We start from the raw sequence: 17,338 nt of genomic DNA on the forward strand, positions 1-17,338 counted from the left end.
AAATTGCAGGAAAGGCCTCGTTCATAGCAGGAGCAGGCAAGCATTTCAAGCAAGTTACAACAGCAAAAGTATCACTCTACCTTGATGCAGATGAAGGTCACTGAAATTTTGGTGAGCTACTGTCACCTCTCAGCACCTTACAATTTATTACCCACCTCGCGCTCCCAAAACAAAAGAGCTGACATCATCTTTTAGCAAAGGGAATTTTCCTCAGACACATCAAAGGTCCTTGTCTGCAGTCAGTATTTGTTTTCTTAGAGGCTTGGAGGCACTAGCAAGGAAAATAGAGGGAAAATATGTACACAGCTCAGAAAGGCTCTCTTCATGCTTGGCTGCTTCAAAACAACCACGGAATCCTCACCAGCTCCCAAGGAATCAGCACCCAAACCTACAAAGTATACCAAGATGCAGTCTTCACAGCAGCCTGCTCAATGAAATAAATTCATCATCAACACGTCTCCTTTCCAATCAGATTTTATGCCTGAACAGTACGAACTGAAAGCTTTCAAGCTTTTTGCAGTGACCGCGTCTCTAAAGCAAGCATGAGATTGCAGCAGACAGACACCACACTGCAGCAGAACCTCACAGCACTATTTCCAGTACTGTTTCCCTGCCCCCAGCTGCTGCCAGGCCGCAAGGGAAGGACAGGAGTGTGCATGGATCCCTCCTCAGGAGCTGCCCTGTCCTCTCCTCCAACACCACCACATCCCAGCACTTTCCCCAGCCCAGACAGGATGCTGTGTTTTGCTGGTCTGAACCCCTGGAAGCACACTGAGGAAAAGAGCTTTAGCACACACACAGGGATCATACTCTCATTTCAGAGGAAGGATTGATGCACTGTTGATTGCTAAAGCCATGAATAGCCTCAGTGCCTTCTCCTCCTCGCACACCCTCTATCTGAGGGCTTACAGTCATTTCAAAACATTGTATTTCAAAAACACTGTGTTTCAAAGTGCTGCTTCAAAACAGTTAACTGCCAGAAGCACTGCGACCTCGAACGTGGCCTTCCCAAGGCAATGTAGGGTCAGAAGGACACAGACTTTTGCATTTCTTTAGTTTTCATCCTCCAGTGACTGCTTAGCAAACTGGGGAGGAAGCATTCACTCTGCTAAACGGTCAGTGCAGTTTCTGAATGACATACAACCTCATCTCAAAACCACATTTCCTCCTGCTGAAACTATCTCTGACACAAGCAGTTCTCAATGCAGCATTCAGAGCGAGCACAGTGTCTCACTGAGCAGTATATGTCTGTGGCTACAGGAGAGGCATACCCCACTCAGCCGCCCTGTTCCTCCTGGTGTTCGCAGGTGCTGGCAGCACACCTAGCAGGGCTGCACACTTCCTGGCTGCAGAGCACTGGCTGCAGAGTGCGGGACGATGGCACCCTCTAGGGAAGAGCACACGAAAGACAGATTCACCACCAGACCCTTTGCTCTCTGGCTGCATAATAAGAGCGAGGCAGATGAAATAAATGACCGTGTGTGTAAAGCCTTGTCGACCACTGATGAGCAGCAGGCATTTCTCATCACAGCTGGGAGGACAGAGGCACACTGACCACAGGAATGCTGCCTGGCACTGCATGTGCTAGTGCCTCATCATTGGTTTCTTTTCTCCTCTTTCACCCTGACATCTGATGAAAAGTATAATATACAGAAGCTCTGCAGTGTCTGACAGCACTACAAATAAACATGTATGGAGAGAAACTCTGTAAAGAACTTCCATCAGAAGTACCAAGTAAGGCTGGGCTCACACACAGGATGTGAGTGTTGGACAAAGAAGCCACAGCAGAATGGCCGGGAGATGAGCTGCACCACACAGAAGCCATGACAAGGGGAGACCTAGGGGTGCATAACAGGAATGCTTCCCCACGAGGTGGCCAAGAGCTGGCAGACGCACTATAGGCCCATGGGCTCCCTATCATCACAGACTCGGTGTTTGTCCTGCCAAGGGCCCAGAAGCCTGATTTAGCTGGATGGGCTGCGAGCTGGATTGGATCCTCTCCAGAAGTTCCTTCCAAACTGCATTATTCCAGGACTGCCAGAACGTGGCTCATTCAGCCCAGCAAAACTGAGCCCAGATTTGTGCCCTGACAGCGAAGCGGAAGAGCTGCTCAAGCCAATGCTTAACACAAAGGCAGGAACAAGTGGCTGGAAACTGACCATTCAGAGCACACAATTTCACTTTGCAGAGGGCTGTTTTCAGCCTCACATGGGAAGGAGCAAAAGCTCCCAATCAGGCTTCTTTCAGCTCAAAGTCAGCTGTACAATCCTTGCTTATTATTTCAAGGCAATTTCACTTTGAGACAGTCTCCATACGCAAACAGTTCAGCCAGGAGCAAGGAACCAAAATGAACATTCTCATTCAATTTCTGAGCATAACCTTTTACAGCTGGTAAGTGAGGCACAAAATGCAGATAAAGGAAGAAAGGGAAACGCAAAGTGAAATTTGTACACGAAGGGCCCTGCGAAACCAGTGTTGTCTCATGTGCTGATGCCCCATCATCTCACACCCCCAAACTGAGCAGCTGCAGACGTGTCATTTGTTCTGACAGCAAAGATCCCACAAGAAGAATACAAATTATTTCCACTAGCAGTGGCATAAAATCCTTTTTTTCCTGAATACAGAAACCCAATGGTAATTTTCCCCCTGAAATGAAGAGATTGCAAATCATAAGACTCTGGAATTTCTGCAGGATGTAAATATTAAGGAAGAGTTATGTATTTGTTTATTTAACACTACTCAAAAAGCCCCAAGCCTGGTGGGTCCAAGCAGGGCAAACCAAGCAAGCCTTCCCCTTTTCATCAGGCCACGTTTGTCCCAGCTGTGACACATCTACAGCTCAGGACATGGGGCAAATGATGAATTTCTTCCCAGAAATCCACACTTGCACAAACAGCAGTCTCCAGGGATGGGAGCTGTAGATACATAGTGCTCACTACTGCTATACATCAGGAGTCATCCTTTTCCTTACAGCATGCGCCAGTCAGCCCCAGGATCTCTGCTGGTGGACCTGGAACCTCAGGGAGGCTTGCACCTCCCATTACCTCAGCCGGAAAAAACAGCCCCAACAGAAAACATTCTGCACTTTTCAGAAGTGATCTTGCTTTGTTCTTTCATGGCACAAGAATGTGCTCACAATATCAAATGAAGTAGCAGTTATTTTAGCATCTAACGAGCTGCACTGTGCTGCTCTGTACCCTGGACAGCTTTTCTGTGCAACATGTGTTTTTCATTTCACATCTCCTGACAGGGTTTCACTCCCTTTCTTTTACTTGAACTCCAGAAGAGAATAAAATCATACAAAAACCAAAGCTAATGAATCTGTGTTGCTGGTATCAATTAACATTCACATCCATGAGGCTCTTCATTCAACTACATAAAAAATTAGCAAAACTTGCCCAAATGTGAGTTGTTTGGTCTATATTTGTTAAGCTGTAACACATTCGCTAAAAAACATACGTCTTCTGGTGGGTATTTCAGGCAAAAATCTTTAGAAGAGTAATATTTTGATTAGTAACATGTGTGTTTTGAAAGATTAATACTGAACTCCAAAGGAGATTAAAATATGAACAGAAATTACAAGCTAACTACACATATGTGCAAGCAGTTTTCCTTCTTACTGAATTAAAAGTCTGGTTGCAAATTATTTGCTGTTGCTATTAAAGTTTTAATCGTATCTGTTGTTAATGTTCTTTATTAACTCATGTTAAAAAAAGAATAATCCTGTCCTTACAAATCTCCTGAACATTACAAAAAAAGACAACAATTTATCATGGAAGTGATGTTGTTCTCTATTTTGTTATGACACATCTCAAACCAACTACCAAGGGATCCTTAATTATTTTAGGTAGTACTCAAACGTTGACGCCTTCTGTTTAGTCTTCCAAGACTTCCCCACCCAAATAGAAAACAAAGAACAAAACCAACCCAATGCTGCTTTTCAAGAAGTCTTAATTATTTATGCTAGCAAACATATTGATTTATTTTAGGGAAGCGATCAGTTTTCTAATTATGCTGAACATGCAATTGTGCTTTAAAATAGATCACCAGCTCTCTGGACCAGCCACTCTTTCTGTCAGCAGCCAGGCATTCCATAGAGCCTTATGCTCTTAAGTACCTCCAGCTGGGAAAGTGCAACTGCATTTGTAAATAATTTAAATGCTACAGACTACATGCTGGAGCTTTAACCCTAACATTTTTTTGGTTATTTTTTTAAGGAAGTAAACACTCTTGTTGTCTATGCTGCCAAAGCTTTCACTAGAACTGGTGACATCCAAGTGAATGTATGGAAAAACAGATTTCCTTCAAACATATTCCTTTTTTGAAGACTCTGCTTTCACTTGAAATTGTGGCAGAAATTAAGATGCAGGGATAGCAATTGTTCATTTCTGCCAAAACTTACCCCGACATATAATTAGGACTCTACTTAGATTCTAGTCAGACATTAATTATCATTTATCACTCTGTATGTAATGCGATGATGACTTGAAGGCAACACAGAGTGGCAGCCAACACAACAGCTCTCACCTTGCTGTCGTTTCTGCTTTTGTCAAGCAGCTGAGTGAGTTGGGAACGGTTATGTCTAAAAGGAACACAGGCAAAACTGAAGACAGGCTGCCAGGCAGAAGGTCAGGGATGGTGACAGTCACTCAGTCTTGCCACGGACATAGCAATGCTACATGCAAAAAGATCACTCATCATAAAAGACGAGATTTAAGGAGGAGAGCACTGGGGCAGGCTTTCTGCAGCGTTCAGAAGCACCAGGAAAGGGAAACCACAGCACCTCGTGAGAAGTCCTTGGCGAGAGCCATCCCACCCTGCACAGCGGCACCTCCTGCCTTTCAGACCTCACACATCAGCATCTGACTCGAAGGGGAAACGCAAACCTCAGATATCATCACTAGAAGCGTGCTGCACCCTGACAGAAGGTACTGCCCTAAGCATCCTGCAGGGCCAGCGTTCACATGACTGTGAGCCATAGGAATCAGGCATGGTGAGAAGCGAAGGCTTACTACAGAGTTTCACCTCTGCCTTGCTATTGCTGCTGCCCCTGGGCTGTTGGCAGCACTTGCAGGGGCTTTCAGGAGATGAAAGTATAAATCACTTAAGAAAGTAATGGAGAAAATGGATCCAGCATCCCATTCCACAAGGGAATTCAGTTGGGGATGCAGGAAGAACATAATCTAACCACAAAATATCACTGGACTGGGGGCCGCAGTAAAACCCAACATCCACCTATGGACAGGAGTGCTGGAAGCTTAATCTGATCCCGAAGAGAGCTGGTGTGAGCCCGTACCTCATGGGTAAAGCCAATCCCACTTTCCAACCCAACTATGCAGCTAGAAATCTGAAGACACTCCTTTGCAACCATAAAAATTGATAGGAAATTCTGTGCTTTTTCAACCAGAATCCACTTGATCTATTTAAAGCAACAGAAGATATTTCAATTCGGCTACTACTGACCTTGACTTTTGTTATTGTTATTATCATCACCATCCCACTGTAGCAACAGACACCAATGCCCCAGCTGGGTTAATATTTATGAGAAAGTCAACAGAACATCAAACAAAACAGGAAGAAGTAAACACTTCCTGTCAAGCTGTCTAAAAATAGTCGTACTATCAGCACTCACCCTTCATTAGTTTTCATTACAGTTATCTTACAGATTAAAAAAAAAAAAAAAAAAAAAAAAAAAAAGGAAAATACCTGCTAAGATAAGGCCATGATAGTAGCAACTAGAAAGCATTACTCCTCACTAGTCATGGTTCACTTTGCTATTTTTGCATCCTCAAGACACGGGACAGCATTTCAGTAAAATGTACTCTGTAGTTATAGGCAGCAGGACACATTCAGCAACCAGTCACAGGGAGAGACCAGGCGCCCATCACCACTTTGCCACCCTCTTTTTGCAGCTACTTAAACACAACAATAAGCTGCCCAGTGCCTCCGTGGATTTTTCTTCAAGAAAGGAACACATTTCCAAGAGTGAGAGGAGGACAGTGTACAAATTGGTCAGGCTTCCAGCAGATCTCAGTGTGGGACCTCACAGGCACAGCCATGTAGAGCACCACATTGTTTAACAAAACTTTGCATTCAACAAGGGAAAAAAATACGGAAAGCTAAGTTTGGTGACAGTTCCTTGCACATTCCCCTCTCTTAGGAGGAGGTGCACGGAGTCCAAAACATAATAAATGCACCCTCACCCTCTCCCAAAGAACAGCAAGAAAAGGCATAAAGGCACTTTTTCATCCAGCAACAGATATTGGTAAGCAGAAGGCTCACCCTGAGAAGCCACAACTAAAAGACAAGAGATGACCTTCTTCACCCTAAATACAGCCATTTAGTCTACCTAAATACTGCTGCACTACATGAAAATATCTGAAGTTCCGCTGTTTTTCCACTTCCATTAAGCCTCCAAGCAAACAGAGAGGAAGGAGGAGGGAAAAAAAAAAAAAAGAAGAGGGAAGGAAACATGTGAGGGGGAAGATTTGAAGTTCTTTTAATTTCTTCAGTTTTAATTCCTGTAATTCTTGTGCCACACACATAAGGACTTCTTGTTTTCAAGTTTCATCCTTTTGACTACCAACAGTCCGCTGATATGTGACCCTTTGTGCAGCTGCAGCTGTTTGATCAGGCAAACCCCAGTGCTACGCTTTTCCACGAAAACCATCTTGCAGTCCCCTCCAGCACCGTGGCTGCCCCGCTCCCACTGCAGGCAGCACAAGCACAGCTTATCAGAAGCGATGCTGCCAGCACTAGAGAGCCCAGAGAGGGGCTGATTTCCACCACAATGCTCCCAAAAACAGCAGGCCCTGCGTGCCCACACACAGCCCACTTCCCATTCCTGCAGCCACAGCAGTAAGAGCCACCGCATCCAAAAGCAGCCCAGAGGTTGTGTTGCCCAGCTTTTCCAACTCCAGCTGCAACAGTCCTTTGCTACCTCCCATCCCCAATTACACAGCTTCCCAAGCATTACAGAAACCCATATTTTTCAACCTGGATCCCTGGCCAGATTCTTTAGCATCTGGAGCTGGGGTCTTCTGAAAAACACACTGTGAAATAGTGGTAGGAAAGAGAAACCCCACAAGCATCAGAGCTCCAGGAACATGCAGGCCTGTTCTAGCACACTGCAGTATCCATTGGCACAGATACCTGTGCTCATACTCCCAAAATCCTTGCATGTCACATCACTCCACGGAAACAGAAGGCAGCCATGGCAGCTACCTATTTACTTAATTGGTTTAAGTATCTTTAAAATAGGCTTGATATACAGATGTGTTGAGACATTGCACTGCATGCCACTACATATGTAATCATCTGTATATACTGCGTGTGCAATGAACAGGGAGCCACTGATATAGAAACATGTTAAGTGAGCAGACATGGCAGAGGTATTCTTGAAAGAGGAGTCACTACCTATTATTTGAATCATCTTTTATCTAAGGAACAGGCATTCAAATAGCAATTATCTACACAAAAGCATTTGTTTAACGTAAAGCCTTATACTAAAGCTGGGAGGGAGGCATGTTTCCAAACCCAAAGACATTACATTGACAGTATGGAGGTGAGGGAGTATTGCTGACACTAACAGAGCTGTGCAGAGACAAGAGAAACAGGGAGGTGGCTGTGCTGGATCCTGCAAGCAGAGCTCCTGGAAGCAGCGGATTTTGAGACGGCATGGGTGGTGAGCACAGATAGGTGCCTGCCAGACAAGGACACACTGTGCCCTGCATACAGAGGGGCACACATGCAGGCACAGAGACAAGTGGGAGAAAGGCACAAAGAGCAGTGAGCACCAAGGGCTGGAAAGAGCGAGGGGGCAGAGAAGCAGGGAGTGGGAAGATGCAAGAATGGGGAAATCAAGAGAGAGGCAGTGACTGAGTACAACACAGTAGGCCAGGGTAGCGTTCCTACATAAAAACCAGCCCATTTTTTTTCCTGTTCTAAAGTGAACAGGCTTGAAACATGGAATTGGAGCTTGTAAAATGCAATAAATAATTTTCAAGGAGTACAGAAACACCTGAGCATCCAGGCACAGAAATAAGTAGCAGGAAATTTCTGAGAGATACACCTGTAGAAAAGTTACCACCTACCTAGACTGCAACTTTTTGTATATATTAGGGAATTCCTAACATTACTGTTAAAACACAGTTTGTTATTTGACTAGGAAAGAGGATAAACTAAGTTTCTGCTCATGTATTTTTTTATTTTCAGTTCAGTGAATTCTCCTAACTAACCTCAAATACAGTTCTCACTAACTCTGAGAGAGCTACAAGGATAAATCCACGCAGCAACTCTGCTTATGACAATATCAAGTATTGATCCTAACACAAGCCATCTGATGACACAGTATCAGCAGAACAGAACCACCACACAATGACATAACTCAAACAGAAAAACATGTTACTCATGTATAATATTATAATGCTATAACATGATGGAAAGTACACCAATAATAGCAAGGTGGCAAAAGCCTTTGGCTGCAGCAATGGATACAGAAACAAAGTAAGAACATTTGCTTACCTCTGGAATGCCTCAGGTAAGCAGGGATCCCCAGCAAGACCCCCCTGTCTTCACTGTCAGCCCTTCAATGAGGTGTGAGAAGGGGTGGATCCATGCACCTGAACTCCCCCGGGTTGGCCCTGCCTGCCCACCAGGTGCTCAATCACTGCTTCAAGCTGTGACTTTGCATTTCCGCTACACTCATGTAAAAGGCAACCAATGCCTAAGATGAGCTGTGAGCTTTGGAACAGGTGGATGCATTTTAGTAACTTATTTTCAAATAATAACTGTTTTGATATTTCACTTTGCTTTGTTATTGCAATTGCTAGTGGAAGTACACGTGAATGGAAGAAAAAAAGTGCGCCTATATACTGACAACGGAGGCACGATAGCTCAGCACATCTTAGTATGCACTGCATAGTATGTGAATACAAAAGATACAGACCACATCATATTCTGGAATAAATATCAAAGTCTGCTCATTACTAGGTTTAATAGTTACTCATAACTGCCTTTCTTTTTCCCCTGCGCGTGGAATCACCATGCTAGGGGTGGGACCCAGGACTGTTTTCCCAAGTTCCTTGACTGTCAGCATGGCTCTGCTCTGTGACACCTTCCTGTATCTGCTGAGCACGGCTTAGAATTTTGAAGGCAAGAAGCAGCTCCTTCCTAAGGATGGCCAAACTCTGTTCCCTAAACCCCTTTTAAGACCTGAGACTACTCTGTAAATAAGAACAGATAAAAAAAAGACACACGTGCACAAAGAGAAACGAAGGTCTATACAGATATTGCTACAAACACCATGTGTTATGTATGGCCTGTGAAACAGGATGGAGGCATTCCTAACAAAAGTCACCAAGGCCAACACGTGCCGTGGCACTCGCACAGCAGTGTGGAAAGCTTTTCCCCATGACAGACTCAAGGGACAAGCTGTTAGATCCATCAGCACGTCCCAGGCAGAGTTCAGCCTATCCCTTTCACTCTGAAAGACTCAAATTGGGAATACTTCCTCCTGTGCCTGCTCAGAGCGCACAGAGGAGTGCTGCATTTGCTTCCAAAGGGCAGAGAAGTGGAAGGCTGTCCCCCTGCCCTCCCTTAACCTCTTCCTACGCTCTACACAGTGCCTGGGCGCAAGCAGTGCAGGATGTGTGCCCAGCACATAACGGACAGCAGCCCACTAACCCAGACTGGGGGGTAGCTTACGTTCTAGCAAACAAAAAACAGAGAAGTAAAACTCACGGAGGAACTTGTATAAAAGCAGACACGTTTCACACACAGTGAAAGGGCTTTGGGTATCACTTAGATAAAATAAACAAGGAAACGTCCCACCTCTGCCACTGTGCTTGCCACACGGTGAGCCTTTAACTCAGATCTATGCCTATAGATCACAAGCATTCATCAGTCAGTGGACAGACATCAGCTTACTCAACAACAAAAGCAGGTTCATCCAGCAGAAAACGTACATGGGTAAACAATGCATTTAAATGTCAATTATAAAAAAAAATATTATATTAACCAGAACTGAAAATAACATGTTATTTCTTCCTATGCTAAACATGTCTAGTCATTCCAGTTTCAGAGACAGACATTTCTGTACAATCCTTGTTCCTAAGTAATAGCACAAAAGGAAAGGCTTTTTCTCTCCTCTGGTGTACACAGCCCCACTGCACCCATTAAATTTCATTATATCTACATCATTTAATTTAGGTCAACATGTCAAAGTAACCAAGAATCATGTTTGCTTTAAGTCGGCTGAAGTTACTCTCACAACTGAAGAGCAAGCAAGCTGATTTCAGAGTCAGCAATGGATATCCTTGTTCTTCCTCCACACAACACAAGCGCAGAAGCGGAGAGCTATGCTTGGAATTAAGAAAGTTGGTGTCTCGTTGACAGCTCACTAAGTTTCTATACTGCACATAAACCAACTGCACAACAGCCCCAGTGGGAAGGAAATAGAGTAAAGCACTCATTAACGGTGAACGAATTGGTAATTCAACATGCAATAGTGTTGTTCTTTTTCCCTCCTAGTTTCTGAGCCCTTCTGCAGAGAAGTGACTCTTGCCAGCTTGTATCATCAGCAGAGAAATAAATAAACAAAGGTGCCGGAGGTAACAAGCAGTCTACTAAACTGCACTTAAGCCATGTGTTTAGTTTGTCATTATGTATCAGTGGCAGAGGGGGAAAAATAACCTTGTGTTGTGAGCCCAATCTAAAATACTGAACAGAGTGGAGAGGTAAAAATAAACAGCCTGAAGCTCCGAAGGAGGCAGGCTCTGGAAGGCCCCACCGGCACACGTCACCATTCTGCACTCCTATTGCAGCACTGCTCTCTGCTCCCAGAGGAACACGCTCACAAAGGGAGGCAGCTCTTGGCTTCCTACTGGTCAGAGGAGAGGGAAAGCTGCCCCTACAGCAATGAGAGCAGAGGGCAGGCTGAGGAGCAGCCCTTGGCTGGGGAGCCCACCACAGGAATGGGTGCCAGGACAGCTGGGAGAGGCTCACTGCCCATTCACTATGCGAGCTTGGGCACTCATCTCTGTGTTTGCTTCCCTTATCAACAAGACAGGGATGAAGTCAGCGCTCACTAACATAAGAATACACAGTTGGTATAAAATAGATCAAAAAAACTCATCTCACTTCAGAAAAGTACTGTTAACCTTTGTGAAACTGGCAGTGCTAAAGTGGAAAGCATTACAGACAGTTAGTAAGCCTTTGTTGTTTATGTAATAACCACATGTCACTACTTCAGAGCCTTCTGACCTTGTGCTAGGAAAGTCACAAACATGTTTTGACTTCTGGAAGTGACAAAGGCACTGCTGAACGGCAGCTGGAAGCTACAGTCCAAACATGGCCACCTTCCCCCAAGGCAGCACCAGGCTTTGTTCGTCTGGTTCTCCTCCTTCCTACTGCCATCCCTCTCCAAACCCCTTATCTGAGCATGTAAGCAGAGAAAAGAAGCTACTGTGGCTTCTATTAGCTGAGATCATTTAGAGTTACTCAAGCTGACTCACTTCCCATGAATCTAAAACGTGTTAGTCAAGTGACGGCTTCAAGACAGCAGTGAAACACATAGGTTTAGACCACAGTGCCCAGGTTTTGCTACCTTCTGATGACTGACCGAGGATTCCATGATCAGGGTTTATTTGCACAAGTTATTCACCAACCTGATGGATCTTTCTAGCAGCTCTCTTCATTTCTTTCCTCCGTTTGATTGTCTTCTTCAGCCTCTCCTTCCCTACAAAGTCTTTCCTCTTTTCCCCCATTTTTTCCAGTGAGAAGAACACTTGATAAACTCTTTCTAGACGAGTTTCTTCCGTCTTCTCTCTCCACTCTCTCCAAGGCTTTCTTCCCTTATCTCCCTTTCCTCATTTCTGCATCAACGTGATCCTCACTGCAAGCCTCAGACGCAGTTCCTAGAATTACGCAGAAGAATCAGGCCTCTTTGTCTGCCTGCAGAGGAGGGAGTTCAGCAGCTGCAAAATGTGCAAACAGCACATTCTTGTCTGTGCCCTTTGCTCGGCTCACTCTTACATCTGGGCTCCAGAGCCGGCTGAAAAGGATCAGATCCCTGTCAGCTCCACACCGCTCCGAGTGTCCTTGGGACACCCCAGCTGGAGAGCAGCTACAGAATTAGTCATCGGGCACTCCAAAACTGAAAAAAATATATACTAGTAAAGGAAACTACTTATAAGTAATGGTTTGTCTTTGAAGAAGTAAAGTATGCTGCAAAGGATATTAAAGATAAATTTTGGAATACAGATGTGTAAGCAAGTTTCTAAACAAGTTGTTGCACTACATTCACGGAAGGCTGCAAACACTCCGAATACACCTGATAAGCTGCACACACTGAGCAGACCTTGACACCTCAAGTGCACAGAAACCTAAAAGCAAAACCTTCACTGGAGGGAGATTGCAGATAACATTTCCTTACGCCCATGAAATGAATAAGCCCTCTCCTCAAGCACCAAAATGGGCATGAAACTCTCACTCCATGCATGCGCTTCCAGGATTATTCCACAAGGCTATCATCCCAGCATTAACCAAGGAAAAAGGGAAAATAGGAACAAGTCAATACATTAAGAAGTCTACAGAGAAATAGATCAATAGATGGCCTGTGAGGACTGGGCATGTACACGTATGTACAAACACACACGGCCTATTTTATCTGTAACAACACGGTACATTCACTGCCTGTATAAATGCCTTACTTCAGTTTGTGCTGGACAAACAGTAGACATCAGACTATCCTCAGAAGAAAGGGCCCTTTCACAGCTCAGTTCCCAAAGTACTTCTGTCCTTGGAACGGCTCAGTTAACACTGTACCTTCTAAACAAATCATGATCTTACTGTGAGGGCTATTTCATGTGTTAGCCTGATTCTGAGCATGGAAGTCTGACCTACCCTGGCTGCATAACAAGTAAAGGATGCACAACCAGACCCAACAGTACACGTGGCCAGGTTCACCCTCAGCCCCTGCTCCCACGTTCTGTCTTTCAGGGCACTGAAGAAGTTCCACTCTTACACACCACAACACCAAGTGATAAAGGCATCTTCCCTCCTCCCACCTCCTTCCCCTGAAATTGCTTGGACACTTCTTCCTATCTACAAACAGAATTCTGAGCTGAATACTTGCAACTGTTTTTTCCACACCAAGCAAATAAATATATTATAAAAAATAAGTACATGAATAAATAAAATAAATAAATAAAAGGAAGGGAAAGCACACAGAAGAAAAAACAATACTTTCGAAGGCAGTAAAAAGGTAGAAGATGCAACTCACAGCTCTACCCTGAGACACTGCATGCAGCAGGCATTTGAGCTCTCATCAGATTGCTGGAACCCGCCTGGCCCCTGATGCAAACCCTGCTGGCAGAGGCCCAGCTGTCAGTCCCCTCAGGACAGGCACAAGGGCCATGCCAGAAGGCCTCCTGCCCCCACCTTCCCACCTCCTCCACTTCCCAGCAGCCGTTTATTCACACACCCTGCCTCCTGCCATCAGGATGCTCCAAGCCAGGTTCAGAGTACACAAGGTACTGCTGCACCCTGAGCAAGGAGCAGGGAGCACCAACATGCCTTGTGCAATGCACCAGGCTTTTTCCTACTAGGAGTAGTACTTCTGGTGCAAGAATCCAGTAAAAGTTCAGCCAGAACACCCAAGACCTGTGGAGCTTTGCTCCAACAACCACACAGCAACCGTTGCTGCAGCATCTGTCCCAGCATCCCCATGCCCAGCACTGTCAGGAAGGTGCAGTGGCCAACTCTGTTGGTCCTGAGTGAGCTCACGCAGCTAGAAGGGACTTATCCCTGAAGATAACAGCTTTGTACCCTGAGTCCCCCCCAAAAAACAAACAAACAAACCAACGAACCCATATCAAACCTCTCCTCAAGGGACTCAGACCATTGTATTCAGATCTGCTTCACCCATTACATCAACTTTCTCGTATCCTTGCAGCAGAGATGTGGCAGAACAGAAAGTACTCCTAACAGAACTTCATCCCAAATCCCTCAAACTGCAGCTAGAAAACCTAGCAGTTCAGCTGGAACATGGATTCAAACACATGCTCCAAGGTTGACAACTCAGCACAGTGCCTAGGCAGAGCCCAGCCCTACTGGGATGGTTCTTCCACAGTGCTTTATCAGCCTTAGATGTTCTATTTGACCAGGGGCCAAATCCTAATCCTGAGGTGCCCTATGACTGCCCAAACACCTTGGGATACTGATGAGTTAATGGCACACCAAACTGTGTCAGAGAGCAGTAAGCCCCTACCAAGTTTTCACAAGTCTGAAGCATGGAAAAGCCTTACATAGACAGTCGGAGATGCCTGCAAAAGCACTGCAGGCCCAGTGATGTAAAGAAAAAAAACTTGAACTTGGTGTACAGACATGTAGGACATACAATTTTGGCAAAGCTCTGTAGAGCAGTGGGCAATACCCGCTGAGTTACGTGAACAGGGAATCAGCTCTCACTTTCGCAGAGGGAGATATAAAGCTTTGTGTTTAGGCACTGCATGCCAGCAACTTTGATGAGTGATGACATTTCACTTACAACTTTCTCTCTTTCCACCTTTTAGGCTACTTAATGAGCTGTCTGGCCTGAAAAATTAGAAAAGGAAAATATTTGAGTTACGCAAATCACAGACATCGTGATGTGCTTGATCATCTGGGGACTGGTCTCTAAGAACACGTCTCTTTAAGAAAGTCCAAAGGGACCTTAACACAAGAACGGCTGATAGACGCCTAACAAACGGCTGACAATTCACAAAGGCTGAGCACGCGTGCCCGCGAACCCGAGCGATTTACCGTCCAGCTGGGCTCCGAGAGCCAACACCGGAGAACCTCAGCGGCCGCCGGTGCCGCTCCGCCAATGGAGCCGCAGCCTCGCGCAGAGCGGGGCGGCCGCACGAGGCCGGGCGCCGTGCAGCGCCGCGTGCCAGCCGGAGCCACCGCAGCTCGGCGGCCGTGCTGTAGGCTGCGAGTCCCCAGAAGCCAGTGAGAGCAAATGACTGGGAGCTCTCGCTCCCCTTATCCCCGCTGCACGCGAGGCTCACTTTAGCAGAGAGCTTTTCGCGTTTCGCTTCCAGTATCCATCCAAAAGAGAAGAGAGCGCGCAAACGAGCGGCGGGCTGCAGGCTGAGGCTACGAGCCGAGGCTGCCTACTGAGCAGCGCTGCCCGCGAGGGCTTCGGCGGGGCCGTGCCGGGGTCCATCCCGGCGCCCTCCAGGCCCCCTCCCCATCCCGCCGGGGCTGTCCTGCCCTGCCCGTCCCGGCCGCGCCCCTCGCACCTGGCCGCCGCCCGCCGCCCCTCCCCGCCGCCCGCGCTCACCCGCTGCTGAAGGCGGCCGCTGGCGGTGGCGGCGGCCGTGGCCGCGCTGTGCCGCAGCTCCGCCGCCTGTCCCGGCCGCAGCAGGCTCCGCGTGAAGCGCCGCGTCCGCTCGCCGGCCATGGGCGCCGGCACCCCGCGCTGCTGCCGCCGCTCCCCGCCCGGGCCGAGGCGCCGTCAGGAAGCGGAACTGGGGTGCCCCGCTCCCTCCCGAGCTCTCCTCCCCGCTCGCCCGCCCGAGGCGCGCTCCCCCCGAGCGCCGCGGGGCGGCCTCCCCCGGCCCTCCCCGGCCAGCGTGTTCCGCGCGGAGCGGCCCCGCACGGCCCCCGGGAGCAGTGAGGGGCGGCGGCGGCTCCCGGAGCCCCGGCCAGGCTGACTGACTCCTCGACACGCAACTGTGGTGCCGAGAGCCCCGCTGGAATTCCTTCTGACGGGGTGCTTCAGCTTTCCTCGTGATGCAGAATTATTAGATAGAGCGGCCAAGGAGACGCTGGAGAGTGACCACCCCGTGGGGGTCCATCAGTCCGCACCGGACCGGTCTGACGCAGACCCTGAGTAACCCCAGGTATAATCCCTGAATAGGCACTGATGGAGCTCAGGTGGGAGCAGGGCTGTGGCTGCACACCGCTGCTGGCACCGGGTCTCCCATCAGCACAGCACAGAAGGATGTGGCCCTGCAGCATAGCACTTTCGTGTTTTTGCTTGGTGACAAACCTTTCTTCCCGTTGTTACAACACTGAGTTTTGAAAGACTTAAGACTTTACTCATCTTCTCTTTGAAACAATGCAAAAGCAAACAGGAACTGTGTTGCCTTTTTCCACTCTTTCTATCTGTAATCTAGCTGACGTGAAGCCAAGAGAAATGCAGCAGTGTGCTGCCCTTTGGCCACCCTGTCTCAATCCCTGTGTCCTGAAGCCACCCAGCAGAGTACGGACAGCACTATGGCATTCACAGCTGAGGCCAGGGCTTCCCCAGTGAGGGGAATCGTCTGAAGTGCATCAAGTGCCCCCGTAATGGCTTACAGCAAGTACAGCTACCGGTCTAGATGTTCGTACTGTTGGTGTTGCCTTCAAATATTTTAGAGATGATCCTTGTTTGAAAGCTGAAGTTCAGCTCTGTAAGGAAGCAGTATAGGATTGGATTTTTCTTTCTTGTTCTATTGAGAAATATTTGTCACAAAAAGTGACTCAAAGATGAAGAAAGGAGACTCATTCACTTTGCACATGGTCCAGGTCAGGCTCAGTACAGGAAGCTGCAGCCTGATGTTGCAAAGAAGAAGAAAAAGAAGAGCAGTCGTGGTGACTCTAAGGAAGCATTCTGCCTCAACACAAAGATGAACTTTGCAACACGCTTCACTGCAATTTGTTGCAGACAGCAAAGGAAACACACATTGCATGTGTGAAAAAGAATCATCGTGAATGTTAACCATGGCTTTCATTCAGCACGCACACTTGGAAAATGATTTTAAGAAAATGAGAATGGAGGCCCAGGGGCTTGCAGCTGTTTTGGCTTTGGGCAGAGCACTTTGCTGCTGCTCAGCTGTGGTCAGCCCTGCAAACAGGCAGTTGGATTAAACACAACACATATCTTTGATTATCATCCCCTTAAACATTCTGTGACAGTATGGAGCTTTGTCATAGATGAGCTGAGTCTGCTTCTGAAGCTGTCCTGCACAGCACAAAGCACAGGTACCCAGGATTTTGCAGGAATTTAACTGTTCACCAAATTATTTATTATGCCAGATGAATTCTGCTTTGTCCCATAGTTCCTCTGTGATTCAGAAGTTTTTTAATTCTCAGGTTTCAATCAGTTGTTACACAAGAGCCTTTCCACTTGACTCCAGGCATCCCCTAGCATGGTGCTGGCAGGGCCATCAGCCCTGGATGCTTAAGGATGAATATGCACAGGATCACAAGAATGAGGCAACTACCAGAAATGTACAAACAAACTGCTAAGAAAAAGCCACAGCAGTATTTATTGCACATCCTGTTAATCACCACCCCCTGAGAAACCTGT

At 46.9% G+C, this 17,338-nt stretch overlaps 1 protein-coding gene across 1 annotated transcript in view; it reads right to left on the minus strand.

Annotated features, from left to right (window-relative positions):
- DOCK10 (dedicator of cytokinesis 10) overlaps positions 1-15,445 on the minus strand; it is a gene marked incomplete at both ends in the record, with an annotated part of 135,958 nt that extends 120,513 nt beyond the window's left edge. Inside the window, one exon of the mRNA XM_079539845.1 lies at positions 15,326-15,445. Within this exon, the coding sequence (XP_079395971.1) occupies positions 15,326-15,445 (120 nt within the window). The remainder of the gene's footprint in view (positions 1-15,325) is intronic.
- Positions 15,446-17,338: the final 1,893 nt, after the last annotated feature.

Source organism: Tetrao urogallus (assembly GCF_951394365.1).
Source record: "Tetrao urogallus genome assembly, chromosome: 9".
Classification (NCBI taxonomy): domain Eukaryota; kingdom Metazoa; phylum Chordata; class Aves; order Galliformes; family Phasianidae; genus Tetrao; species Tetrao urogallus.